This window comes from Mustela putorius, unplaced genomic scaffold (genome assembly GCF_011764305.1).
Source record: "Mustela putorius furo isolate JIRA1106 unplaced genomic scaffold, ASM1176430v1.1 tig00000580_pilon_pilon_pilon, whole genome shotgun sequence".
NCBI classification, from domain to species: domain Eukaryota; kingdom Metazoa; phylum Chordata; class Mammalia; order Carnivora; family Mustelidae; genus Mustela; species Mustela putorius.
Window position 1 is genome coordinate 16,677,262 of NW_025421423.1, and position 27,903 is coordinate 16,705,164.

General features: G+C 51.0%; 1 protein-coding gene across 20 annotated transcripts in view; it reads left to right on the plus strand.

The window, feature by feature from the left end:
• Positions 1–27,903, plus strand: part of ZNF618 (zinc finger protein 618) — a 208,092-nt gene that overhangs the window by 111,545 nt on the left and 68,644 nt on the right. For all 20 annotated transcript variants that reach the window (XM_013053888.2, XM_045081760.1, XM_045081770.1 and 17 more), the window contains exon 2: positions 12,522–12,565. Coding sequence is in view for 18 of the 20 variants with exons in the window: in XM_045081770.1 (XP_044937705.1) it covers positions 12,522–12,565 (44 nt within the window). In the remaining 2 variants the exon portion in view is untranslated. The remainder of the gene's footprint in view (positions 1–12,521; positions 12,566–27,903) is intronic.

The following is a 27,903-nucleotide window of genomic DNA, read 5'->3' on the forward strand; positions in this document are numbered from 1 at the left end:
AGTCCCAGACTTTTCTTTCTTTAAAAAGAATAGAGTCTTTCTTAGGGCATCTACTTCACCCTTCTGTAATTAGTCTTGTTTCCAGACCAAAGTGAGTCCAGTGTTTATGCAGGTTTTTTTGTTTCTTGTGGATTTCTTTTGTCTCTGATCTTCTGTCTTCTTTCGTGTCCCTTACACTGAATTTTGAAAGGCCACAGTTCCTCTTTCAGAATGCGGTGACTGGATAGAGGGTGCTTCGGGGGCCAGGAGACCTGGGGTTCTCTTTAAAGGGAGGATATTGGAGTAGTTCAGGGGGAGCAAGCTCGCTGCCATCCCCAGCTTCACTGCGCTCACCGCAGACATCAATAATCAATCACAGCACTCTCTGGCTGAGCTCTGATGTGGCCCCAGAATCCTTCTCAATGACACATTGCCCCAGGGGGCCACTAGTGACTAATCATACTTGGCACTGAAAATACAACCTGTTTGCCATTCTTGGGCTAGATGAGTCTCTAGGCCCCATTAATCACCATGGTTCTCTAAGTATTGGCAGCAAGTTCCTTTAGGTTTTAAACCAACTGACTGACCTTTATTAAGCCCCTTCTGTATGCAGCATAGGTCTGGGAGCTATGGATCCAGAGAGAAGCCGGAAGAAGATCACCACCCTCCTGGAAATGTTGCAGTTTGATGGGAACAAAGAGGCAGAGTGTGGTGTGTTTCTAGGTGTGGTCAGGCACGCTCTTGGTGCTCCAGGAGGTTGTCTTTGTGGTCTGGGAAGTCTTTGTGGGGCAGGGCCTGGGACCCAGCGGCTCAGTAGACCACAGTCTGGGCAGTGAGACTGCATGATCAAAGACAGAAGAAACACAGGAATCAGCAAATTTCAGAACTTAGGAGGGTCCTCAGAGCCCATCAGGTCAAAATCCTCCAATTGATAGGTAGGGAAACTGAGGCTCAGGAAAACAGGACTTGCCTGAATTTGAATGAAAGATAATTATATAGCTAAAGGTCAATAAATGATAATTCATTTTAATTGTAACTACTTATAGAGCTTTTACTATGTACCAGGCATTGTTTTGAGAGCTTTATAAATGTTAACTGATTCACCCCTACGCAACCTTATGCACTGCGTACTGTCATTATCCCCATTTGACAGACGAAGAAACCAAGTCTTAGGGGTAAGTGACTTCCCCAGTGGCACATGGCTCAGAAGTGGTGGAGTCCAGGCTTGAACCCCAGCCATCCAACTCCAGATTGTCTGGGGGGAGATACTGTCCCGAGTACACCCCTCTGGAGGGATCAGAATATGTTTGGGTTTCTTTGTTTTTTTTTTAATGTATTAATTTTACTCCCCACCATCAGGGTAACGACGCTGACCTCCTCCAGATCTGTGGCTCATGTAGCATTGTTTAGCTCTAGCTGAGCACGGGATGGACTTTCTACCTTTTTATCCGCCCAGCAGTAGTGTTCCATGGGAATTTTCCCTCTCTTTTACATCGGGGGAAACTGAGGCTGACGGGTGATGTTTCTTGAGCCCAGTTTCAGAGCTGCTTTTGGGCAGAATTTGAACCCAGGCTGCCTGACTGCAGAGGGCAGAGCTGGAAGGTTTCTGAGAGGCTCTCTGTCCAGCAGCCTCGCTGGCAGGTGGGCGGACAGAGGGGACAGGGGGAATGGGCAGAATTTGTCAGTGGCAGCTGTCAGAGGAAGGGGTCTCCTGGAATGGTGATGTAGCTGCTGATCCCTGTCTGGGCACAGTGGCGTCACTGTGGCCGTGTCACAGGAGGCCCAGGCCCTTTACTGTGATCTCCTCAAAGAGACTTGAGGAGTAGCCTTTTTCTTTACTGCCTTACTTCAAAATACTTAAGGGGGGTGACTTTCAAACCCCATCCCCCAATTCTAGTTTCACTAATTTAGAGCTTGTAACTTTCTCTATAGGTTTTTTCCCCCTTGTGAAGCAAAAAATTCCCCCCTCCCGCCCCCAACTTCCTGCTGATCTGAAGCGAATATTTATCACATATTTAATGAGTAATCTGAGTCTTGGCCTGGTGAGGCTGTACCAGGACATGGTTTATGGCTGATCTGGTTTTAACTCGCTCCAGGCGGTTTTCCCTGGAGTTTTCTGTAAAATCATAAACCTGGAGAGAGAATTTTTGTGGAATCCAGTCACATGACTCGCTCTTTTGTAAATTGAGAGATTAAGTGTGTGACTGTAAAGAACTGAGACGCGTTTCTTTTTTGGAAAGAAAACAAACAGAGCAGCATTCATGCACGCAGAGGAGCGTGTCCACTCTTAAAGATGGAAAAATCGCTCGCCAAGGTCACCCTGCTGGGCCTTGGCCACAGCGTGGCATAGGGTTTGAGAACGTGAACTTGGAATCAGAGTGTTGGGCTTGGAGGCCTGGCCGAGCCTCTTTCCAGCTGGTCCCTGCACTCTGCAAGCTTCTGGGACCTGGACTGCAGGACTGGGGACCATTCCTCCCACCCAGGGTGATCGAGGAGATTCACTGGGGCTGTATACCCAGTGCCTGAGCCCAGGGCCGGCATACAGGAGGCGCTCAGTAGATGCTGGCTGCTCTGGGGTTGCTGGTATTTTCTCTGTTGGAGGCCCTTCAAGCTGGGTGAACCATACAGGCCAGCACCATGTGTCCCTGAAGGCTCTGCCCAGGCATGTGACTGATGAGCCCATGTCATCTGCACGGCAGCCCGTGAGGTGGCACCAGCATCACTCCCATTTTACAGAGGAAGGAACCGAGGCACTGAGAGGTCAGTGCACTGAGAGGCCAAGGTCCCCCTCGTGGGTGGCAGGACTTAACACCCCACCTGACTGGTGCCGCTATTGGTGGCCTTCACGATTTATTTTTGGGGCCTAAAGGTTTTGACTGCTGGTCCAGCCTCAGCTGATCCTCCTGGGACGCTGGCATCAGCCTTTAACTGGTCTTCACGGCTTTGTGTTGCCCCCCTCTAGCAGGCCTTTCGTAGACGCAATTCTGACCTTGTCTCTCCCGTGCCTGAAGTTGGGTGAGAGGTGGAAGGGAACTCCTCATAGTTGCGCTGTTACTCCGTTAGAATTCTTTTAATATAAAATTTTTTTAAAAAAACACCCCAAACCAATAACGTTGCGGGGCCTGACCCCAGGAACAGCTTCACCATTTTGGATGCAGCCTTAGAACCGGTTGTGATCCAGTGCAGATGGGAGAATAGAATTTATGTACATGAAACACCCAGGAGTTCTCCTGGACCCTGGAGATGCATGTGTGGTCTCTGGGCTCCAGCCGTGCCGGCATCAGGCACCTGGGGACGAGAGCGAGGCTTGGGGTCTGGGCGGCAAGTCCTGCACAGCAGCCTGGAGGAGGGCACCATCCCTCCTGGCTGAGGTCAGGACGCCACCCTTCTGCTCAGGGCCCCAAATCAGGCCCTGGGTATGGAGGTAGCTTCATCTCTCACTTCTGTGTCTCCCAGGTGCCCAGAGGAGACCAGTTTGCTCACAGCCTAAGATGAGTTTTCCCACAGCTGCCGTTATTTGTCTGTTTGGAAACAGACAAATGGAAACCTGCCATTTATTGAGTGACTGCTGCATGCCGGCTCCGTCCGGGTACTCCTCACAGGCCATCTTAGGTGATCTTGGTGCTCCCAGCGGCCCTTCATTCTAGAGCATCTCTTTCCTGGAACATGATGGTGGCTTCCATGCTGGCCTCCCTGCCTCCAGCCTATAGCCAGTGGTGGCTTCAAGAGGTGCACGAGCCATCAGGACAGCCCATGGAGCCTTGGGGGAAAGCCCCAAGTCCTGTGCCTGGTTTGCAGGTGCTCCGTAATCCCCAGCTGTGATAGTATGACAGAGATGGTGATGACCATGGTGGTGGTGATGATGTCAGCATTAGGGTCCTGCTCCAGTCTGTCCCTCAAAGAGGGAAGGTCCTGCCTGCACCTGCAGTGCCTGGGAAACTGACCGAACGGTGTCGGTTCCATCCCTAGGAAGCCTGATTTATGTCTTGACACTTGATCTCTGACAGCAGGGACTTGGGGAGGGTAGGGGGGCATTGTAACCAAGAGGAATAAAGACACTGGTCATTTCCCTGTGTTTTCCCTTGCAGTTGGAAACTTGGCTAGTTGATGGTATGTCTGGGCCTCCTTGGCCTCTGGGCTCTGATCTGGGGTCAGATCAGAGCCTGGGCCTGTCAGTGGGCTGGTCCCTTCCTCCAGAGGAAAAGGCCTTCAGAGAAGGCTGAGGCCCTGCAGGCTTCAGGGGCCCAGGCTTTGCTGTTGGGCAAGATGGTGCCCTTCTCTTTGCTCCCTGACACTCAGCTCATAGCTTCATTTGCATCCAGACCATGCCTTCCCCTCTGTGGAGCAGGAGCTCCATGTGCCCTGTTCTAGCATCCTTCCCTTGGGGAAACTCTTCCTCACCGTACAGCTTCCTTGGATCCTGTTGTCAAGGATGCTTGCAGAGTCTAGGCCTTCCTCTTGAGAGCACAGATCTCAGTTGGTAATTATAAATCGATAGCGTGAAATAATTAAGTAATCACTGCCCGTCTCCCCTACTGTTCTTGCTGCTGTTGTGTTCCTAGTAACAGCTCCGGTGTCCAGCACACAGTAGGCACTTAGCAAGTAGTGTTTGGGTGAATGATAGGAACCATTTTTGAGATGCATGGTCCCCCCATGGCTCCTCTCAGAATCACACATCTACTGTGCAAGGTATGAAGACCCGCTGAAATACCCATGTCTGACTCCAGGTCAGACGCACCCCCTCCTCTGGGACCCCTGAGCTGCCTGCGGCTTTGAGTAACCACGTTTGGGTGGAAAGCAAATACAGAATTAAAAATGAAGCACCACATGCTAGAGACATATCACCGAAGGTGATCTGAGAAACAAGGTCTAATTAGGGAATTTATAATATATTTAGTTTCCTGGAAGTGGGATCCTTTTTGTAACGTGCAAAGCTATTGTTTGGCCTTGGCAGAATCACCCTTAATAGGTCTTTTCCAAGAACATCGATGAGCAGGGGCGGCCTGTGCTCGAGTTGGGGCTGGGTGGGTCTGTAGGCCAAGTTCACCTCCATTGTTTGGGACCAGGATTGACTGTGTCTTCTAGGCAGCAAGGGCCAAGCGTGTAGAGGAAATGGCCATTGACTTGGGTGAGAAGATGTGTGAGCCGTGGTCAAGCCACTGACTTCTTTGTGACCTTGGGCAAGCCAGTGGGCCTCTCTGGGTGGTTGGCTGATTTGTGGTCGAGGAGGGATGCGTAAGCTTCAGCATCTCCTTCGCAGCGTTATTGGGAGGATTTGATGTGGTGTGACGATCCATGGAACGTGCTGTCCCAGTGACTTTTATCTTCTCATGTGCCAGAAAGATACAGGTCCTTTTTTCTTGGTGCGGAGGCCGAAGGTTTCTCAAGTCTTACCTCACTCTTACCTGCTGTCACAGCCCAGATCTGGTTTATAGAAGGTCTTGTTGGTCCTACCTTCCAGCATAGTCAGAAGCCACTTCCTCACCCCCTTGGTCCCAACCATGAGTGTGACCTCCTAATTGACCTCCTCCTGCCTACTTCTACCCTTGCCCCCGGTCCATTCTCTGCAGAGCAGCCAGAAAGGATCGCTTTTTAAAAATTTATTTATTTATTTTTAAAAAAAATTTTTTTATTTATTTAAAAGATTTATTTTATTTATTTGACAGACAGAGATCACAGGTAGGCAGAGAGACAGGCAGAGAGAGAGGAAGGGAAGCAGGCTCCCCACTGAACGGAAAGCCGGATGCGGGGCTCGATCCCAGAACCCCGGGATCACGACCTGAGCCGAAGGCAGAGGCTTTAACCCACTGAGCCACCCAGACGCCCCAGGATCTTTTAAAAAATGGAAGTCATATTATGTCGGTGTGCCAAAACCTTCCATGGACTTTTAAGGATACGAGCCAAAGGCCTTCAGTGGCCTCCCTTAACCTCCTCCCTTCTCCTCAGTCCTGAAATGCTTCCTGTTCCTGGAGCACACCAGGCACACACTCGTGCCCTTGGGTCTTTGCACTGACCATTCCCTTCCCCCCAGACACCAACTCCCTTCCCTTCCCTTCCCTTCCATTGTTTGCCTAACGACACCTGCTCAGATCACCTGGTTAAAATTGCAGCCTGGGGCACCCTGGTGGCTCAGTGGGTTAAGCCTCTGCCTTTGGCTCATGTCATGATCCCAGTGTCCTAGGATCGAGCCCCGCATCGGGTTCTCTGCTCGGTGGGGAGCCTGCTTCCCTTCCTCTCTCTCTGCCTGCCTCTCTGCCTGCTTGTGATCTCTCTCTCTCTGTCAAATACATAAATAAAATCTTAAAAAAAAAAAAAAAAAAGATTGAAGCCTGTGGTTCCTACCTTGCGCCTGCACTCCGGTCCCCCTTCCCTTTCTGTCTTCCTCTCACAGAACTGATGACTCTCGGGCATAGGATATATTTTACTCATTTATTCTACCTAATGTTGCTCTCTCCCCGAAGTTGAATGTAATCGCTTTGAGGGCAGGAATATAGCCCAACTGCCCAGAACAGTGTCTCGTGTGTAGAAGCAGCTCATGAAATACTTTTGGGATGAGTGAATGACTTTCCCTAATTTGAGTCTTGTGCCTCAGTGGGATAGAAAGTTCAAGTTCAGTTTTGGGGATCCACTGGCTGTTGGAAAGGAAAGGGGTTTGCAGATGAGGCTCCGGTTGTTTGGGCCTACTTTTCCCATCCTCAGTGAAGAGGAGGAGACAGAGTGACCCTCTGGGCGGAGTCCGCGGCTCTGGCAGGTGCATCCCACAGGTTCAGTGCCTCCTGCAGGCCTCCAGGTGAGTGCCCTTGGCCTCCCTCACTGCTGAGGCTAAGCATCTTCCTACAGGATCAGTTGTACATGGTGGTAATATAAGATGGTATTTTTATATTCAAACATATGTATGTATGACTTGCACAGGCATAGTTTGGAGTAATGTGCATTTGATCCTTGCGAAAATAACATTCACGTGTCTTAAGAAAGAATAGAAGACCTGAAAGGCATTTGAGCACACAGGGAGCTTCTCCTGTGGGTTCACATTCACTCTTTCCTTCCGAGTTTGGAGAGAAGCCAAGAAGCAGTAAATGTTAGGGGTTTGGAACTGTCCCCCAGTGGATTTGAGGCTGTTCATCCAAAGCGGAGTACAGTAGGTTTTTCAGGGAATGTTTGTTGAATGAATAAAGGAGTGATGGATTATCTAAGATCAATTGTTCTCTTTAGTAGTTCATAATGCATATAAGGAACTTCGTTATCTGTGTTTCCCGAGAAATAATAATTAATGGAGTCAACCCTGTTTACTGGAAGATTGGCCGCGTGCGGGCCCCAAGCTGGGTGCTAGAGTCACAGCCATGTGTGGGGTGTGGTCTTTGTCCAGGAGGAGCACATGGTCTGGGGGCACATACGGGGCACTGTGGTCCCCATCCCATAGAGTTGGTGAAAAGTGCTGGTGTTGGTGGGTTAAGAGTGGTGGGGGGATAGTGAACAGAGACCTGTCAAATCTGGCTGGGGAGCTGGGGGAGTCACTGATGTGTCCCAAAAGGAAGCACTTTTTGCATTGCAGTGGGGGAGGGAGAAGGCCAGATCCTAAGTATACCTCTAGGGAAATGTGCTTCGCTCCGTCTGTCCTTGACTGGCCAAGGCACCATCTTGGAGATGTTCTCTTCAAGATGGTGGCCCTCCTCCATCCTCTGGGAGCTCAGGGGACCATGCGCACCCACATTCACAGGGGCGCTTCAGCCTCGCTGAGCCTCCGGCTTGGTTCTCTTATCGCAGAAAGGCATTTCATTCTTCGAGATCAGGCAGCCAGGACCCAAGGAGCTGTTTTCCTCCATTGTGCAAGCATGACAAATCATTAATTTTTGATTGATTTGCTTAGAATTATGGGCGCCCCAGCATTCTTTCCGCCGCTGAACAGCTGTATAACAAATGAATATATCAGTGTGCACAAAAGATTGGAGATCTAAGAGAAGCAATTACATTGGCCACCCTCCCCCACCCTCACCCCTTCCCAGGCAGCGAAGGGAGGAAATTTTTACCAGAAATTCCTCAAGTGGCTTTAAAAAAAAAAAAAAAAAGCCTCTTTTATAATTGAATTAAATCTTTATCTCTTCATCTTTTGCAGCAGATTTCCAAACACATACCAGTTCCCCATGTGCTTGGGTTCCATCCATCCAGGAGGGATCTTTAATAATGAAATTTCGACTCGTGAATTAAAACCAAAATGAAAAAAAGAAAAAAAAAAAGAACCAATTCTACCCCTTTTTTTGCCCTTTTTTTTTTTTCTTTTTAAAAAATTTTTTTATTTTTTTGGTCGCTGCTATTGCTTTAAGATTTTGGAACCGTACCAGTGCACTAAATGTGACCTCCATAACTTTTAAATTAAGAATTTATGCTGGCTTGAAATTTATGAAATATTTCAGCATGAAAGAAAGCCTTTTTCCCTCAGGAAAATTGAGCAATAAATCACAGCACTGTGGATTTACTGCCCTAGAGCCAGCGAGAGATAGGATTTTTTTTTTTTTTTTTTTTTTGCTTCATTCTGAAAAAAAAAAATGTAATCATATAAGACAGCTTAGCTGCTATCCTCCCACTCTCTAGAATTTTTAATTTCAGCTGTTTCTGCTTGGATTTATTTCCAATATTCCTGCTCGGCTTTTCAATTTCCTCAGTTATTAAATTTTAATTCAGTGCATTAGCATTTAAATTAAAAAAGGGTTTATTTTATCGAAATCGTTGGCCAGCCCCCATCCCGTAGCACACGAATTGCCTGTTTCTGCCATTTGCACAAAATGTGAAATGCAGCTAATGTCCTACAACTTACATTTGCACAAATTCAGAAATAAAATTTCTGGGTTTGGAATAATATTTTCTTTCCAAGAAAATCCTTAATAAGAGAATGGAAAAGAACAACTTAACATTCATTTGGGAGGGAAGAGGAGGGTCGAATGAAACCAAAAATAGCTTTGCCCGGGTCCTACAGAGAAACTGGTGGAGGAGGAATGGATGGGGCTGGCAAAGGGAGACCGATGCCCTTACGGGGAACTGGGGAAGTGGATGCCTGTCCCCTCCTCCTGCGTGGTAGGCTTGAGGGGGGAGGGTTTCTCATGGGCCCACTGTGCCACGCCCCATTTCACTTGCCATAGTGGGGTTTGGTTAAGGTTGGGTCACTTCCACAGGCAGCAGGAGAGGATCTGATTTAACTCTCGTGCTTCTCGTCTAGTTTTTACCAGCGAGAACCTTGTGTCCGGGGAAAGGAAGGAGCCTGCCCCTGGTGAGACACAGACACAACCAGGCAGAGCTGTGTCCGTAGGAGCCCATGGTCCAGTGGAAGCCACTGCCGTGTTGCTGTTGCTTAAGCCGTTGCTATGCTGGCCTGTGCTTAGCATAGGCTGTATCACTTTATTTGACTTTGTTTCTACCAGCCCTTTGCAAGAAGCCTCAGAGCTGTGGGGTCTGGTGGGCACCTGTGAGATGCCGACCTGCTCCTGCAGCCCAGGATTTAGACCAGACCCTAGGACAGGCTGGGGAGAGTCCTGGGGCAGTGCAAGGTCGGCTCCACCTCACGCCCATCTGTGGTGCAGTCAGCATAGTCCACACTAGTTACCTCGTCGGTCCCAGAAGATCGGTCCAGGGATTGGCATTATTGCCATTTTGCACGCGGGTAGACCGAGGTCTTGAGCGTGCAGGTGGCTTACCAAGAACCCCATAGCTAGGAAACGGCAGGACTGTTGGGGGCTCCAGACGCAACACTGTATGATGCTTTATCCTGTGCTGTTTGATTTGAGTTCCAGTTGGGAATCGGGTCAGGTTACACTGGGTTGAGGTGGGTTTGTGGTTTAGGTTGAATCATAGGAAATTGCTGGGAAAATGGCCACGTCAGAGGGTCAGCTTCATTCAAGTGGTCAGGAGTTGGGAGGACATGGACAGAGCTGGTCTGGCTTCTCAGTGATCTTTTCAACTGAAGGTTGATCCCTGCAACTGAAGGTTGGTGCCCTTGGCACTGTGGGCTTCTATAGGGGCAGGGAGGGCCCGAGAGGCTGTCCCTGGTCCTACGGTGGGCCTGGACCCAGCCAGGCCCATGTGCCCTGACCGACGGGAGCTGTGATGGGGACACATGCTGTTGTGGACATCTCTCACTTGAGCCTGTTGTCCGTGCACAGGCCCACCTGTATCGTTCTCCGGATCCCCCGGGAGCCATCCCACCCCCGGGGCACATCACACCTGCCCAGGTGAGGCTCCTCCCACCAGCAGCTCAATTTCTCCCGTGGCTTCTCCTGAGTTTCTGTGCAAGGGTTTCTTTGGGCAACGGTTTGAACATTTTTAGCATTTTGTCTTTGTTTCATAAAAATCGGTGGAAAACAAAACTCAGTCTTGCCACTGGTGGCAAGAGTGCAGAGCATCGCAAACGTAATAAAAAGGAAACATAGGTGGCAGTGCCTAGTTCTGCCAGAGACGGAGCATCTTTTCTTCTCCCCAGCCCCGTGTTCCCTGTCCGCATGCAGTCCACTCTGGGTGAAACTGGGAAGGAAGAGGACCCCCCCCCCAAAAAAAAAACCAAACCCCGCAACAATATGTGCAAATTGCTAGAAATACGTGCCCAGAGTTGAGTGGGAAAGATGAGAGATCATTTGGGATTTTAAAATTTTCTTTAAGCTCTCTGGGGCAGAATCTGCACCCACCCCTTAACCACTTCTGCCTCTTCACGATATGAAGATTAAAACAACGTCGTCCCGTTCACTTTCCGTAGAAGTTTTGAGGAATGCAAGATGTCGGAAGGAGGCTGTAATTGATCCTGTTCTTTTGCTCCCAGTGAAATGATATGCAAACCATTTTCCGCTTTCTTGTTTCTGCCACTGAAATAATACACCAGCATCCCATTAATTTTTCCCTCCCAGGCCTCACATTTCTGCCCCCTTATTTGTCCTTCATCTTTGCATTTCCCTCCTGTGGGCAGTGGGGGCTGTGGGTTTACCTCATTTTCCAATTGGCTGTTCTGAATGTTGATGGGAGAGAAAATACTCCAGAGCTTAGGAAGCTGGGCCCTGGAGTAACCCAGACCTGGGCTTGTAGCTGTGGAATGTTGGACGAGTGACTTAAAATTCTTTGACTCTCCTTGCTTCCTTGTGTGTGTTGGGGGACCCTTTCCGAGGGTTGAATAAGAAGCATTAAATGTGCATACACTGGCACCCCAGGGGAGGTTAGGGAGTCCGGATACCCCAGGGAACCAGGCCAGAGGGCTGGGTATAAGGCAAGAGGGAGCGGTGGGGACTGTCAGCTCTCGCTGACTGTGGTCGCGTGGAACTAAGTGCTGCTTTCACTCACTGAAATCTGGCCTTCTTTGGGTGAAATTCTTTTATTTCTCCATATTGACTGTTTGAATTGAAGCCTGCCATCTGGTTTTGCCAGTTTGTAACTTCTCAAAAACCTGCGTCAAAAGGTAGCTGTTGTCGCAATTTTAGATCTGCAATCCTGAAATTCACAAAACTCGAAAACAAAAATAATTTTCATGACTGGTGAGGTGGTCGGACTTGACCTGAAGGGGAAGAGACTAATTCTGTCTTCGTTCATCTTCTGTAGGGCCTGATTGCAAGAGCTTCACTGTGCTTGAATCTGGGGTTGGTGGGGGGCTGCCCAGACCCTGCCGGGGTTGTTGCAAAATACAGAGCGCATGTGCTACTTTACCTTTCTAAACTTGGAAGTATTCTGAATTTGGAAACACGTGTGTGCCAGAGTTTGGAACCTGCGTTATTCTGCGATTACTATTATTATAAATGCGTTAACAAAGCCAAAGAAAGTGGCTACAACCCGTGGGTTCTTTCCATGTCCATGGCCTACTTCAGCCTCTGCAGCAGAGGTCCTCCCAGCACTGGCCTGGGCAGGGAGGTCAGGAACCCCAGATGTTTGTCATTCTGTCCTGAGACTTTAGGCAGCTCCCTCCTGGCCCCGGGCCTCAGTTTCTCCATCTGACCCAGAATTGTATGATTTCTGAAATTTTCATTGGGTCAGCCACATCTCCTCATCCCCCTCCCCAACCCCAAGTGGAAGAGATTAAGAACCGGCACTCTCTTGTCTCTCCCTGCTAGTAGGGTTGGGGGAACAGAATATTTTAACATAATAGGATTTTCCCCCTCTGGTTGGTAGGAATAAATCTGCGGCTACTGTTTTATTGGAAATCCCAGATGAAAATAAAAATGGTGCAATTCAATCTCAGATTTAGCTGGTTACTTACTTTTCACTGAGTCCCCAGGGCCCTGTGGTTGCTGGGTTTGTGTTGGCAATGGGTGCTCTGCTAGATTTAAAGGGCCAAGCAAATTCCGGGGGCGGGGCCTGGGGGGGGGGCGTGTGGTGTGAGGGGGTGGGGGTGTCCTGACTCCCTCTTACCACTAGGGGCAGATTTTCCCAGCCTGCAAGAATGGAACTGGGCTTGGGCCAGCTCTCCCCTTGGACCAGTCTGAAGACTGGTGTTGAGGGGGAGCTTGGTGGGGTGGCAGTGGGTGCAATCTGGGCTCCCCTCCCTTGGCTGATAGAGGTGTTTTGGGTTTCTTTTGCAGGCTGACGGAGCCAGTGCAGCCGGAAGGAAAAGCACCGCAAGCAGGTACACTCTCTTTCCCTTGCCTCCAGTTGTACCCCTCCCTCTCCGCATTTCCCAACCAACAGCCACCTCTCTGGTCCTTGCCTTCCCTGGAAGGAGATGGGGGGGTCCAGGCCAGCTCCCTTGGCTGAGAAGTACACATACCTCCCCAGAGGATGTGTGGTTATGGGCAGCACTTTCCAGCCCTCCTGTTACCCTCGCTGAGCACCCATGATGCACCAAGGATGACTAGATCCCGGATAGGCCTTTGGGCACTCAGGCTGGCAGTAAATTAGAGGACAAGCAGAAGAGTGGGCAGAAGGACTGGGCTTGAATCCCATCTCGCCTGCTCTGTTGTGAACTCCTGAGCCGCCCGACCTATCCTGGTCTGGAATTCATTGGCCCAGCTTGGGTCCTGTGCTCTTCTGCCTGAACCAGTCACCCCACAGCAAGGGGAGGGGATACTCTGCTGAGCCACATGGGGGCTGTGTCCTCACCCTGGGAACTGGCACGAGATGGGCGGGGGGTAGCCTCCAAAGGAAAGCTGGGCTGTCGTTACCAAAGAAGGCAGGAAGAACTCTGGACAGGGCTGCAGAGTGGCTGTCCGCCCCTGGTGGGTGGCACAGGCATTCCGTAAATGTGAGCGCTGATCCCACCACTGTCACTCAGCGAGGGCAGAGCACGAGCAGCAAGACGACCTTTACTGGGGGCATCAGAGGCAATAGGAAGGCAAAGGACAGACCAGAGAGGGCGCTCCAGGCCACGCACACGAGATCTGGAACTCTGGAACGGGCTCTGGGATTACTTACTGGAGTTGGGGTCAGAGCACGGAGGCCAGGCAGGGGAATTCACCCTGTAGCCCATGAACACTAGTTCTTCAGAATGTTGAGAGATTTTGGTGGAAAAAAGGTTTGTGGCCAAGCAAGTTTGAAGGACAGTAGGTTAAACAAAGTCAACAGATTTCTTTGCAGAGGGACTTCTTAGTATTTCATGGACTGACGTGAATGCTTGAGGGCATCCGAGATGAGAATGCCGTGTTTCTCAAACTTTCTTAACCAAGGAACCCTCTTACTGAAGTTCAGCTGCAGAGCAAGTATTCCTTGGAACGTGCTTTGGGAAACCACAGGGAGCCATTGGTCTTTGAGAAAGAATAACCTGTTTGGCTGTGTGTTTTGGGAAGATCACCCGGGAACCCTTTGCAGGATGGATTGGGGGCGCACAGCGTGGAGGCAGAGATACCCGGCTGCAGGTCATCGAAACCCACCCCACCCAGCACAGCCTGCTCCCTCCACCCTCCTCGTGCATCAGTCTCCCCCTTGCTCAGTCTGTCTTAGCCACTGTGACCTTCTGTGTACGTAACACTCTAAACCAGGGGTCGAGCAGCTTTACCTGTGAAGGGCTAGATAGTAAATATTTTGCGCTTTGAAGGCCATAGGTCTCTGTGATGACCTCTGCACCCCCCGTGTGTGTGAAAGAACACAGATAAGACATAAATACACAATCTGGGGTTTGCCAGCCCCTGCCCTCAGCTGACATTGCCTGAGAACGTTTGCAGCTGCTGTTCCCTTTACCTGGAATGTTCTTTCTCTGATCTTCCTTCTTGACTCCATCCTGGCCTCCGAGAAACCTTCCCGGCGCCTCTCCTTGAAGGGCCTGTGGCCTGTGTCCCTCCTGGGTTCTTCATGCTCGCTCTTCATGCCACATGTTTGTATCATTTTTGCTGCCTCTCCCCTTAGGGTGTCACGTCCATGGGCAGAAACCTCTAGCAGTGCTCAGAGTTAATGGGATGGCTACCTGAATGAGGTGGAAGAAGTGGGGGTGATATAGGGCTGGGATGCAGTCTGGGAAGGAGGGGTGGGCTGCCAAGTTGGGACCTGTGAATGCTGGCAGGGATGCATGGGGCGAGCAGTTGCCCAGTGCCTGTGTCTCTCTCCTGGGCCCCTGGTTGTGGAGTTTTGTGTGAAGAGCAGTGCATGAGGCTGTGGTCTATGGGGGCAGTGGGAGTCTCTAGCCTAGGAGCGAGTGCAAGTGTTTCCTGGGTTGGAATGTCCGGACTAGATGAGCCCTTGGGGTTTGTCTGGTCCCACCCTCTTACTGGACACGTGGGGGAGGGATGGCCCTGTTCAGGGTCACATGTCAGGCCTCAAACCTGCCCAAGCAGGGTACTTTCTTTACTCACCAGTGCTGTGCTTGAGTGAGGGTCTGGCTAGCTTCTCCCACTGCACCCTCCGTGTTCACTGGGCCCCTGCTGCAATGGATTTAAAGCTGAATAGTCAGTCATTCAGCAGGTACTTGAGTGTCTAGAGAAGTGGACAGAGACAAACCTCCATCTGTTTCTCATGACTTTTCATGCACCTTGTCCTTAACTTTCTATTGTAGAATTTCTCCCACAGCAGGTGGGAAGACAGCAGGCAGGTTCCTCCATAGCGGTAGTAGCTGCCTGAAGTTCTGAACTGAGTCTTACCAGGCACAGGCTATACAGTCAGAGTGAGAAGAGTGCAGGGATAGATTAGCGATGCCTGCCCTGGTCAGAGGAGGGGGAACATGGCACATGTGCCATCTCTTTGTCCCACCTGACTACTCAAGCTTGCACACACTCAGGGATGGAGCCCTGTGTTCTTGCCACAATGCCAGCCCAAATCTTAGGGTTGTGTGTGACTTGAGACGTAAAGAAGAAATTTCTAATAATAATGACTACTACCGTTCAGTCAGCACTTACATGTCAGTAAGTAAGAGCTAAGTGATTTAGTTCATTGTTAACTTATGCAGTCTTTCTAACAGCCCTGTGAAGGAGGTACTCTTATTAGTCCCGCTTTACAGATGAGGAAGCTGAGGCACAGAGACGTGTATGTACGGGCCTCAGGCTCCCCAGTGGGAAGTGTGTGATGGAGCCTGGATGCCTACCCAGGTCTGATTTCTCTGGTGCCTGTGCTTAACAACTGCGCCCTCCCCCTTCTCGGGATGAAGTGGTCAGTTAAGATGTTAGAAGAGTCTGTGAGGGACCCGGGGCTGTGCCATGGGCCAGGGACTTGTGAGGAAGGCAGGGACTTCGAAGGAGCGCCACGAGTGAGTTTGTATTGATTGTATAATTAAAGGTCATAGAGCATCTTTGAGAAACCAAAACAGTGTTATTGTATTGTGACCCAGCACCCAGTTCGAAAAGCGAATTACCCATCACACGTCAGGAGAACTTGAATGCGGGCCTAACCTGAGGCCGGTTGTGAATTTGATCGTGGCCTGGCCAGGTGGGATTTAGACATGCTGGCATTCTAGCATGTTAGGCGTATTTAGTCCCCGTTTTAGATGGAGAAACACAGGGGTGAGGCTCCCTGAGGTCAGTGTGAGGCTGTGTCAACTGAGCCCTGGCTGGGAATGACCTTGAAGGACCCCTGGTCCTCTGACATGGGCGTCCATTCCTGGCTGTGCCATGGCCCCCTCGGCTGTTGCGCCGGGCTCTGCTTTCTTCCCAGCGCCTGTCTTTTGGCCCAGAACACCTAATTTTGGTACTTCTCCAGAGGGCCTCTGGCTGAGCCCCAAAACCAACAGCATGGACTGCTAAGGAATTCATGTTAAATTGAGGGGGACCAGGAGTGGTGGTGATTCTGATCCTACAAAACAACCAAATGTGGTTTGGTTTACTTCTCTGTAGCCCAGCCGAGGTCTGTTTTACAGGACCAGTGATCCCAGCACTCGAGGTTAATGCTGACTTGGTGCGCAGATTGCAAATCACGGAGCACAACAGCAGCCAAGCCCCACTTAGGCTAAGAGGCGTGGGGGCTGTGGGGCTTAACTGGGGAACGTTTTAAGAAAGTGCAGTCTTTATAATCAAGAAAATGTAGCTATAGGCTTGTGGTAATGAAGAATTCTGCCCTTTTTTTGGGGGTGGGGGTCCACTGAAGGCTGTCAGAATTGATAGGGCTCTGGAGATAATCTGGAGTAACCGGCTCATTTTGGAGATAAAGAAACCAGGGATAGGGGCGCCTGGGTGGCTCAGTGGGTTAAGCCGCTGCCTTCGGCTCAGGTCATGATCTCAGGGTCCTGGGATCGAGCCCCACATCGGGCTCTCTGCTCTGTGGGGAGTCTGCTTCCTCCTCTCTCTCTGCCTGCCTCTCTGCCTACTTGTGATCTCTGTCTGTCAAATAAATAAATAAAATCTTTAAAAAAAAAAAAAAGAAACCAGGGATAGAAGAGGTTAAGGGATTCATTTGGTGGTTGTGTGGACCAGTTGCCTAACTAGCAATCAGGATCTAGTATACAGATTGGGGGTGCGGTGCGGGAAGTGATAAGACCAAAACTCACTGGTTCATTCTACAAATCTGACCTGGGCGCTGGAAATACAACAGTGAATAAAACAGAAATCTGGAGAGGCTCATATTCTAGCAAGAGTGAAGGAGACGTAATCAATACATAAAATGGATGGTATGTCATAAGATAAACAATGCTGTGAGGTGGGTGGAGGGGAAGGGAGGGTGGGGGATTGGGAGTGACAGAAGGAGTTTGTGCATCACCAGAAGGTGACATTTGAACATGGGTCTGAAGGAAAGGAGGGACTGAGCTGAGCAGTCATTTGGGACAACCACATCTAGGCAGAGAGAACAACAGGTGCAAAGGCCCTGGGGCAGGAGTGTGTACATTGTGTTGGAGCTACAGGAAGGAGGCTGAGGTGACTGACAGAGCTTTGGAGGCTATCCTCAAGACCTTGACCTTTACCCTGCATGAGATAGGGGGATCCCCTGGGGATTTTGAGCAGAGGTGGGCATGGTACAATTTGGTTTTAAAAGGATCATACCACTTGCCAGGAGGTGAATAAACTGTGCAAGGGGCAGGATTGAAGAGGTGTTGCCAAGGGTTCAGGACAAGCAGGACCTTAGAAGTTTGGCTCGGAAGTGAGTTTTCGAAAGGCTGTTATCTCCTCAGGTCTGAGGAATCTGATTCAGCAAAGCATTGTGTCCATCCAAAAAATGTATGCTTCTCCATGGCTCGTCTCCCAGATTTCTCCCTTGCCTTTTCTCTAGCCTCACTAAAGGCCAAATAGCTCATTAGCACTGTGTTGAGGAGCCCAGACTGCCTAGGTTCAGGTCCTGGGGCTACCCACTACCTGCTTGTATGACATTGGGCTACTTACCCGACCTCAATGTCCTCATCTGTAAAATGGGTATGATATTAGACCTTCTCTCATAATGTTGTCAGTGAGGATTAAGTATAATAATAGTAATATTCACAGTGCCTGGCCCATAGTAGGCATTCAAAAAATGTTTATTTTTATCATCACCAGGCTGGATTCCCTTCCAGGAGGAGGTAGAAGTGGGATGGCGATTGAGTTCTTCTTGAGTCTGGACACTGTAGAAAGGACTGGAGTCAGGGACGAGGGTCGGGGTGGAGGGCTGACCACAATCTAGTTCCTATGTCATGCAGGATCATGCATAGATCCCCCTTGGGCCCCACAATGGCCCTTGGAAGTTGTGATACTACCCCTCTTCCCCAGAGGGAATCAAGCAATAGCCTTGTCCAAGGTCACGCGCGTAGTAAAATAGCTTTGGGCCTAGCTGAGTCTTGTCCTTGAAGCTAAGATTTTTCATGGGTGGACTCTTAATCTGATCACCGCGTGTGTGCAGCTACAGAATTATTTTTTTAAAGAACATCTTCTTGTTTAGAATTTTAGTTTTCAGCAGTAAAAATAAAAGTAGCCCTAAACAAATTAATTTGATTTGCACAAAAGCCGGCAGTAGCAGTAGGCCCAATGGTAGTCAGTGACCAGTACGGTAGCAGCACAGAGTTATTTAAGAATTCTGGGTATATTCTAGCCAGGGCACATCTTTATCTTGACTCTAGGTATATGTTGCTGTTACTAGAGCTCGGATGTGATTTCCAGAAATGTGAATTCTCAGCTTATCGAACTTTGGGGCAAAGTTGGGCCACAAAGATCATAAATCGCAGGCTGGCTCTGGGGTTCATATACTCATCCCCTGTGGGGGCCAGTGCTTTTTTGGTGGGCAGAGTTTCCTTTCTGCTTGATCTATTACTGTTAGACCTAGATTCTGCAGATAGGGCGGATTCTGGAAAATTCAGGCACATCCTTAGGTTTGCCCTGCGGAGACAGCCGCAGAAATGCAAACTGATGTACATCAAAACTGGTGAATCATTTTTGCCCAATAGCACTGTGGCTCTCAAGCTTGGGGCAGTCCAGTGGAGGGAGGTGACCGGTCCCTAGGAAACCTCCGTTCAGTGCACACTCCTAGCAGGAGTCTCCCTTCTGTGTTCTGGAGCAGATTGAGAATGTTGTTGGGTCCTTGTTCTTAACCACTCGGTGTCTGGAAGTCTTGGCTTCTTGTCCTGAGGAAGCACAGTGTTGATGATGGTGACGAGTGTGACCTGGCCTGGCTGCTTCTGGAGGCCGTTGATGCCAGAGGCCCTTCATCTGAGAAAACAACTTGGGAAATTTCCACAGCTTCCCCCTCTGTCTGGCTCCGCACCTGAAAGAGATCCTTCTCTCCTGGCTTATGCTTTCTCCAGCTTTCGACGCAAAGTCTGATGTTTCAGAACCTCCGTAGGCTCCAGACCTACCTTCCTGATCACTCCCTTCTGCCCATCCTGCGGTGAACTTAGCTGCAGCGTGTGTCCTCATCCCCCTCCTGTCACTGCTGGTGTAGGAGGGTGGCCATGCCCCCCATGTCTTCTGTTTTCAGGGGACCCTAAAATTGCCCCGCTGCGTTCATTTATGAGTACTCCATCCGTGGCCCGAGAGCTGATGTTTTTGATAGTTTGACCAGACTTTCTACATTTTTGTTTGGCGAATGCTTGGTAAGGACAGGAGAAAAGAACTTAACACTGACGGAGCCTCTCTGTGTGTGGGGGGCCAGGCTGGCTGCCTTCCTTACGTGTATCTCTGCCCTCGAATCTCTTAAGCGGCCCTGAGCGGATCGTGTTAACTTCTCGGGGTTACGTGTGAGGAGGAAGGGGTGTAGGTGGTTTAGGAAGCTTGGCAGAGCCCAGCCCCCAGCACCTCGGGAAGACCTGGACCAGGTCAGGGACACGTTGGCAGGCCGGCAGCTGGGGAGCTCCGGGCCTTCGTGGTCAGTGTGGGCAGGATGGTGGGAGCGCCGTGGTCTTCTCGGGAAGTTCTTTATCTTTCATTCCAAAGAGACAGTGGTCAGAGGTGCCGGGCGTCAGAGAGGGGACTGGAGGGGATAGTAGCAAAGTCACAGCCTCAGTGGGAAATCGCATTAGTGGCAGAAGGAGAATCTTTCTTCATCATCCAGCATGAGGACTAGCTTGGGGGCTGCCTCAGTCTCCCCTGGTTGACTTGGCTGCACTCTGGGATCTGCATGGGAGCCTGTGGCTGGCCCAGAGGATCTGTGCAAGACGACAGGCAGGAACCCCTCGGGGGCCTCCCCTTCCCTACCTTACCTGGTGAGGGAGTTCTGTCCTGGTGAGAAAACGGGAGTCTGCAGCTTTGCCACCATGGAGTGAGGGGAACCCCTCAACAGGGTGAGTGTTGAAAGGACCATGCGCCTTGCTGATGGCTTCAGACTGCCCCACTGCTACCCGCCTTTCCAGCGAAGGTGGCGTGTTCCTTAACATGCTGTTCATGGTAATTCTTTCTAACGGCCCAGGCCAGCCTTCCTTGTGCCTTGATTCTCTTAAGAGAAGTTCCCAGCTTTACCCGGAGGGCCCTGTCCTGCCACATGTCGGAGTTTGTGACTTGACAGCATTGCTCAAGACTCCTGCCTTTTCTCTTTTCGGTTAAAATTAACCAGGGAATTCAGTCTTAATATTTAAATCTTCACGCTGCCTTTCTGAACTAGTATTACCCAGCGTCGTGGCTGACTGACAATATACACTAAGGAAAATTAAGTGCCTGGGAATTATCTCAAACTAATGATATATTTATGCATTGTAGGTTATTTTGAATTTCTAGACTGTTAAGAGTTGTTTAATAGGTTAATAGTTGTAATCTATTAATCTCATCTTTTCTCCTTGACTATTTATTAAAATATATCAGGGATACATGACAAATGGAAGTGCAGATAATTCTGAGGGTTACGAAGGCATGGGTGATGGTGTGAAGATTTGAAACACGGGCGGAATAGTAAATACAGACAGACGCAGGCCTCGTTACTGGGGTTTGTGGAAAGTGGGGTTTCGCTGTAGGTTCTCTCTCTCTCCTGGTCCTTCCAGGCTGGTGGAAGCCACAGCCTTCATCCCTGTTACGGTTCCTGTCCTTGTCACCAAAAACAGGAGACTGTGTGTCCTGCTGCACACGGCAGCCAATTTGGAACGCGTCAAGGGGACTTAGAGGTCGACAGGGAACATAAAGCCGAGGGACTTCCTCTGTAGCAGACGTGGAACCCTTCATGCCGTAGTTCTATTACATTTCTCTGTTACTGTGTTAAGTATCTGGCACGTGCCCCGTTCCATCAGGATGCTGAGGATACAGGAAGAGACGAGGGGGTATGCTCCCCACCTCTTGGGAGTTTCTTGTTGATAAGCCAGACTTTGTTCATTCAACAAGTGCTGTGTTTTTGTTTCTTTAATCATCTCTCCTTTTGAGAAGGGAAAACGAATCATCCACCCAGGGGATGGAGTCAGGCAGATCTGGGTGCATCCCGTTCTGTCCGTGGAAAGCTGTGTGACCCTGAAAAAGTCACTCTGTGTCTCTGATCCTCAGTTTTCTAATGAGCATCTATCAGGCATTGGGAACAGGGGCGGTGCCTGGACTTGGGGTGAAGCACTGTGCCCGCAGCCTGTCCCAGCCACTCAGAGCCCCTCAGACTAGCCGCCCTTGTCCTCCTCCCCTCGTGACAGCATCCTTGCCACAGTCACCTCCACCTTCACGCTGACATGTCGTTCTCTGTCTGTGTCATTCAGCAGACGTTAGCTGCTGTCCGCTAGGGGCCAGACACAGGGATACACGGATATTGGATAGAGTCTTCACGGCTGAAGGGCTCTCAGCCACGTGGAATCAGAGGGCAGATTCGCAGCTGGAGCCTGTTAGAGGCACAGGGAGGTTTTCCCAGTAACCGTGGGGACGAGGCCACAGGCTCCGGGTGGATGTCAGAGACAGCAGCTGCCCTGGGAGCTCAACATCCTGTCCCATCTGCATGCTTGAGAGTTGGTGCCCCCTTGCAGGACAGATCATTACTGTGCACCTGCACCTTCCATATCTTTACGTGTCAGTAATATCTCAGCAGAGCGGGAGAAGAAAAAGACTTGGGATCAGAGCATCGTCCGGCTGCCCTCTTTTAGCATTTCAGGAGGGAGGATGGAAGAGTGCATTACACTTGAGAAAGTTCCTGCCGGAGAGGAGTAGGATAAGAACGCAGCCCTTGTGGAATAAGCTTCTCTGTTCAGAATGGGGCTCCGATTGAACATCTCTGGGCCATGTGGTTGCCCAGGGCCCGGGGGTGGACCGCGCCGACTTCGGTTCTGAACGTTAACTGACGCGGTTAAACCATCGACGTTCTTTGTGAGTCGGGTGGAGGGCGAGGGAGAGACACCCTGAAGGCCATGCTCATTCCACCCTTTCCAAGACTCACTGCGTGGCTCCTTCAGGGAACAGGCACCTGCTGATGGCTTCTCCTGTGTCAGGTGCAGCTGTCCGCACTGGGAGGTGACAGGGGACGGACAAGAGAGAGTCCTTGTCCTCCTGGAGCTCACGTTCCAGCCGGGGAGACAGACGGCAAAGGGGACAAGAGGTGATGGGTGGGTGAGTGCGGGATGAGTAGTGAACAGAACGGGTCAAGTGGGGAGACGGGGTGGGGAAGACTGGGGTGAGCTGTGTGCAGGTGTAGATCAAGCAGCTAGGATGTCTCCGCTGGCCTGGGGATGTTTGCACGAGCACTAACCATGGGGGCAGCCGGGAAGGGCAGAGAAAGAGCAGGGGCAGAGGCCCCAGGCCCCTGTGCTCAGGGCACACCAGGGAGACTGGTGTGGCCTGCAAGGGGCTGTGTTGGTGAAGGCAGTGGGCTCCTGGGGCATGTCCCGGGGAGCTCTGGGGGTCAGGACTCTGCTCTGGTGAGGTCTGGGACCATAATGGGTTTTGAGGCCCAGGGGTGACATGACCTGGCTTGCTTTAACTAGGTCCCTCTGGCTGCCGTGTTGAATGTTGACTTTGGGGTGTCAGGCAGGGGTAGATGCAGGAGACTGGCTGTGTAGTTGACGACGAGACGGGAGGCTGGGGAGGGCAGTGGGGACCGGGGGTTGCTAAGGGGTCGTCAGGTTCTGGACACATGTTGCAGGTGGAGGCGGCAGGATTTTCTAGTGGACTCATTATCATTAGTACAGAGTGAGGGAGAGGGAAGACAGGTTGGTTCTAGAGTCTGGGCCCGAAAAGCTGGAGGGTTGGAATTGCTCCTAACTGAAATCGAGAAGTGTGTGGTTGTTTGATTGTGGTATCGTGGATTGCAGGGTATAGCCGAAGGAGCACTGGGATGGGAGTCAGGATTGTCTGGACTTGGGGGAGGGGGTATAGCAGTAGCTCATTTGTCGCCTGTTAAATATGGGTGCTTCTCGGGCATCCAGGGGGAGGTGTCCAGTCGGCAGTTACGTATGTAGGTCTGGAGTTGGGGGGCAGATCCAAGCTGGAGACGGAATTTGGGATTCATCATCACATTGTTAATATTTAAAAGCCCAAGTCTGGATGAGATCACTTAGGGAGTGAGTGTGGATAAAGATAGGTTCTAGAACGGATCCTTGGGGCATGTCAGGGTGTGAGGGTGAAGAATTGGCGAAGAGGAATCAGCAGGGGACAGAGAAGGGTAGGAGGTAGGAGGCCCCCCAGCTGAGCACAGAGCCAAAGGGCACACAGAGTTTGATGGGGGAGAAGGAGGTTCATCCGAGGCTGCCGACAGAGGACGAGGTGGCCGAGGACGAGAAGGGACCATTGGCTCTAGGAGCATGGAGGTCATGGGAGGCCTTGGGAAGAGCAGCTCTGGTGCAGTGGGGGAGGCAGAAACCTCACTGGACTTGGAAGCCTTGCCAAGAACGGGCCTGCTGACACCTGTGAGTAGCGAAGAGTCATTTGCAGCTCTTAGGTCATCAGGAGTGGGCACATGGGTAGCCTTGGTGGACTGGGTCAGTGGTCAGCCTCCGCAGCGGGGTCCACGCAGCCCCGGAGGTCTTGGCTTAGGTGTGCGTGAGTTCTGTTAACAACCTGTACATCTGTGCATTTGTGGAGAGTGTATTTAAGCTCAGCTTGAGGCTCCTTTACCCTCATTCCTAATGAGCAGAATCTTTTAATGAAGTTTTATTCTAGTGGGAGTTAACGAGTCATTATTTACACACTGCGATTAGAGCTTTTGCACCCACCCTTCTCATTGTTTCAGGGGGCCGAAGTACTGGGGTGAGTGAGCGGAGCCTTTGCAGGTGGTGGGGTGGTCCTCAGGCCGAGCCTTGGGACACAGATGGGGGCACTGGTCCCAAGCCTGTGCAAGAAGGGGCACACACCCTGCTGGGGGAGGTCTGGCTTCTGTCACAGCCTTAGACTCCAGTGCACTCGTCATGCAAATGGGGAAACTGAGTCAGGCAAAAACAAGGTGGCGTCCAGCGTGTGGAGAACCCGCATAACTACTGTGAGTTGGTAGAGCTTCAATGATGGAGAATTACACCCAGAACAGAGTTGTCTGGCTCCTGGCCACATGGCATCCCCTGCCTTCTCCAACGTGGCCAAAGTGACATTTGTCTTTGGGCCCCAAGTCCACTGGCAGCGTTATTTTGGTTGTACTGTCTTAGGCTGTCTGGCTTCGTGGGAACGGCACTAGGATGGCAGTCAGAAAAATTGTTCTTGGTCTCTGGAAGTTGTGTGACCTTGGGCATGCCCTTCATTCCCAGTGTGGACTGAGGTCCTGCTGTGCCCCAGGCCTGGTGCTCGGCCTGGGACGTGGAAGTGAACCAAATAGGCTCGGGCCCTGTGCTGGGCTTCGGTTTCTGCATCTGGCTCCAGGGCTCTCGTGAATGCCTCTCTGGGGAGGGTCGAAACACTTGAAGAGGGCGCCTGGTGGCTCAGTGGGTTAAAGCCTCTGCCTTCGGCTCAGGTCATGATCCCAGGGTCCTGGGATCGAGTCCCGTGTCGGGCTCTCTGCTCAGCAGGGAGCCTGCTTCCTCCTCTCTCTCTCTCTCTCTCTCTTTCTCTCTGCCTACTTGTGATCTCTGTGTCTGTCAAATAAATAAATTAAATCTTTAAAAAAAAAAAAAAAAGAAACACTTGAAGAACCATCTGGTAAAACCCAGAAGAAGAGATTTGCTTCTGAAACTTTCCCAGGCAGGCTGTGCAGGCACATCGGAGGGGCCACATGCAGCACTGGGAGTGAGTAAGAAGGAGGCACAAGAAAGCAGAGGGGAGCGGCTTGCAGACTTCACCACGGTGGAGCTGGTTCTCCAGGGCTAGTCTGACACCGCCTAGTAGTGGCCAGTGGCTGCTGTAACAGTTTGCCATAAACCAGGGGAGCTTCAACCAGAAACTTGTGCTGTTTCAGAGGCTCTGGGGGAGACTCAGTCCTTTGCCTCTTCCAGCTTCTCGTGGCCATTGGATTCCTTGCTTTGTGGGCGCGTCGTTCTAGTCTTGGCCTCCGTGGTCATGTTGCCTTCTCCTCTTCTGTGCCTTGTCCCCTGTTCTGCCCGTCATAGGCCCCGTGTGTCTCTTATGTGGATGCTTACCATTGCATTTAGGGCCCACGTAGGTAATTCACCATGATTCTCATCTTATCCTGAAATTAAATACATCTGCAAGGAGCCTTTTTCCAGTAGATTCTGGGGATTAGGACATGGGGATATCTTGAATAGGGGAGCACTGTTTACCCCACAACAGGGAGATAGAAGCCCATGTATACGTACCTTAGGCTATGAATCAAAGAGGGAGCAGGGGTCTTGGAGCCCCACTCATCGCCACCCTCTTTATTGAGGCCTCGAGAGTGCTTTTGACCCAACGCTGTGGAGCCCCTAGGCCCTCAGGGAACACACTTTGAGAGCCATTGCCTTAACGAAGGGTCAGTGCTCTTGGGAAAATCCTTGGGCAGGGACCACTGGGTCTGGCTTCTCCCTTGGGATTCTGGCGTGAGCAGGAACCAGTGGCCACAGACGATATCTACTTACAGAGAAATATCCTTTTTAGTGCCTGACTTTAGATTTTATGTTGAAGTGTGACTCAGGTTAAATATAAAATTCATAGCATATCTTGAGCAACTATTTTGTAGTTATCTATATATAAATCTATTTTACAGCGACACAAATAGAATAGATTATGGAGTGTCAGCATGGAGATAGATTCTGAGTGCTTTTTCACTAATATACCTAATGATTCGTGCTGAGAATATCCAAGGGCTCCACTGTACATTTAAATGGATATAATTAAAATAATGAGCTCTATTTTAAAAAATGATATATGAAAAAAAATTTTTTTAAAGAAGTTAGAAGATGCTACACCACTAATTCAAAGTGATATAAGTACTTCAGTGATTCCATTGTTATTAGGACACCTAATTAAATGCAAAGCACCCGAGAAAAGCAACATTTAGGCTTATAAATCTAAAGCACGAAGCCAGGAAAAGAGAAGTTGCCAGTGTCCTTGGTGCCGTCAAGGCTGGGCGGGGGAGGGGGTGTTGTCCCATTTAAAGGAGAGTCTGTGGGCGACAGGATAGCACACGTGGCTCCCAGTTTAAGAGTCTCGTGTGGGGTCCCAGTGGGTGTTCAGAAAGGGGGTCTAACTCCCCCTTGAGCAAGCTGGGAAGGCTTCCCAAAGGTGGGGGCGTCCCCATGAATTAGTGACAGTGGCATAATGGCAGCTGCCATGCCTGGAAATCTACCCTGCCCGGCTCCCTGGCTCATCTCCCCATCCCCAAGCTGTCAGGGATCATGGTCCTTCTTTAACAGATGAGGAAACTGAGGCTCAGGGAGCCTAGCCCAAGGTCACAGGGTGTATGGATGCCCAGCTTGTCTGATTCTAGCAGCTCCTCCTTCCCACCAGCACATCATAATGCTGGTGGGGTCCTTGAGAGCAGGCGGGGACACTGAGTCCGTTCAGGTGGGATGGGCAAGTGCTCATAGACCTCAGGCTCGGCTTCTGAAGGTTGGCAGGGAAGAAGGGGGAGAGTCTGTTCTATTCCCTTCCCTCCTTGTGACCTCAATTGTCACGGGAGCACAGGCAGGGGACCTGTGTCTCTAGGGGGCCTCTTTGCTGTTCTGGAAGTGCCTTTGCTCTGTCCTTGGGGCTTAACCCTTTGTGCAGTCAGGGTCAGGACGAGCCAGGGCCAAGCCCCCGAGACTTGTGGGCTGGCATTCGGGCCCTGACGGGGTCCCCATGTTCCACGCCGTGCCCTGTAAGCCTTAGGACTAGCAGGGCCTTGTTAGTGTCTGCGTGGTCTCGGTCAGGGAGCAGCAGTCTCAGTAACTGTTAGCAGTCGCCATCGTCATGAGCATCTCTGCTCTGAGTCCCTCTAGACGAGGTCCTGGATCTACATTTTTGCGGTTGAACTTCACAAGACCTTTTGAGTGGATGTGGGGCTCCCCACTTCACTGATGTGGAAATAGGCTCATTCAGGGTCACCAGCCGGGATGCGATCATGATGGGACCTGAACCCCTGTTGATTTACAATCTCCACAGCCCCTGCAGTGATGTCTGTGCCATGGCAGGCCCTTCCCCTGTGTCCTCTGCATCCTTCCCTCCCTGGCACCGTGTGAGACAGTTGACGTGCGTAAATGTCTCCACGGGTCCCCTGTTCCGGGTCCCTTGCAAACCTTGGCTTGTCTCTGCATCGCGGCGCTGTGGGGCAGGTGCTGTGTCCCCACTGTAGAGGTATGAAGACTGAGGTGTGGAAGGGAGTTTGGAGTCATTTGCACAAGAACCCAGAGCTTGAGAGCGGCAGTTCTGAGATTGGCTGTGTGACCAACCATCCACCTTCACAGAATCTTCCATCTGAATCCATCATGGCCCCGTTCTTGCCAGGCTATCCGCGCACCTCTGCTCTGGTGCTCCGGTGCTGGGGAGGACCCCCCTGCCCCCAGGATGTCACCTTCTGTAGCTGGCTGGCTGGCAGATTATCTTCCTTCCCTGAAGCCATAGCTCTCCCCTGTTAACTTCTCAGACCCACTGGTCCTGTGGCTCCTGGGGCCTCACTGAGCCTGAGGCTTTTTGGCCCTGTGACAACTATAAAGTGGGGGATGGGTTGTCTTGCTCCCTTCAAAGGGGGCGCTCGTCCTCAGCTCGGGGGCTCTAACTCAAGATAGCCCCCTCTGAGGAAGCAGCAGCCAGAAAAGGCAGGCGGCCTGCCTTGCCCTGCTCCCCCACTTACACCTTGGTTCTGAGTCTGTTCTGGATGCAGAAGGTCAGGAGTAGGAGACATGGGGACTGCCCCAGGAGCAGGTGGGCA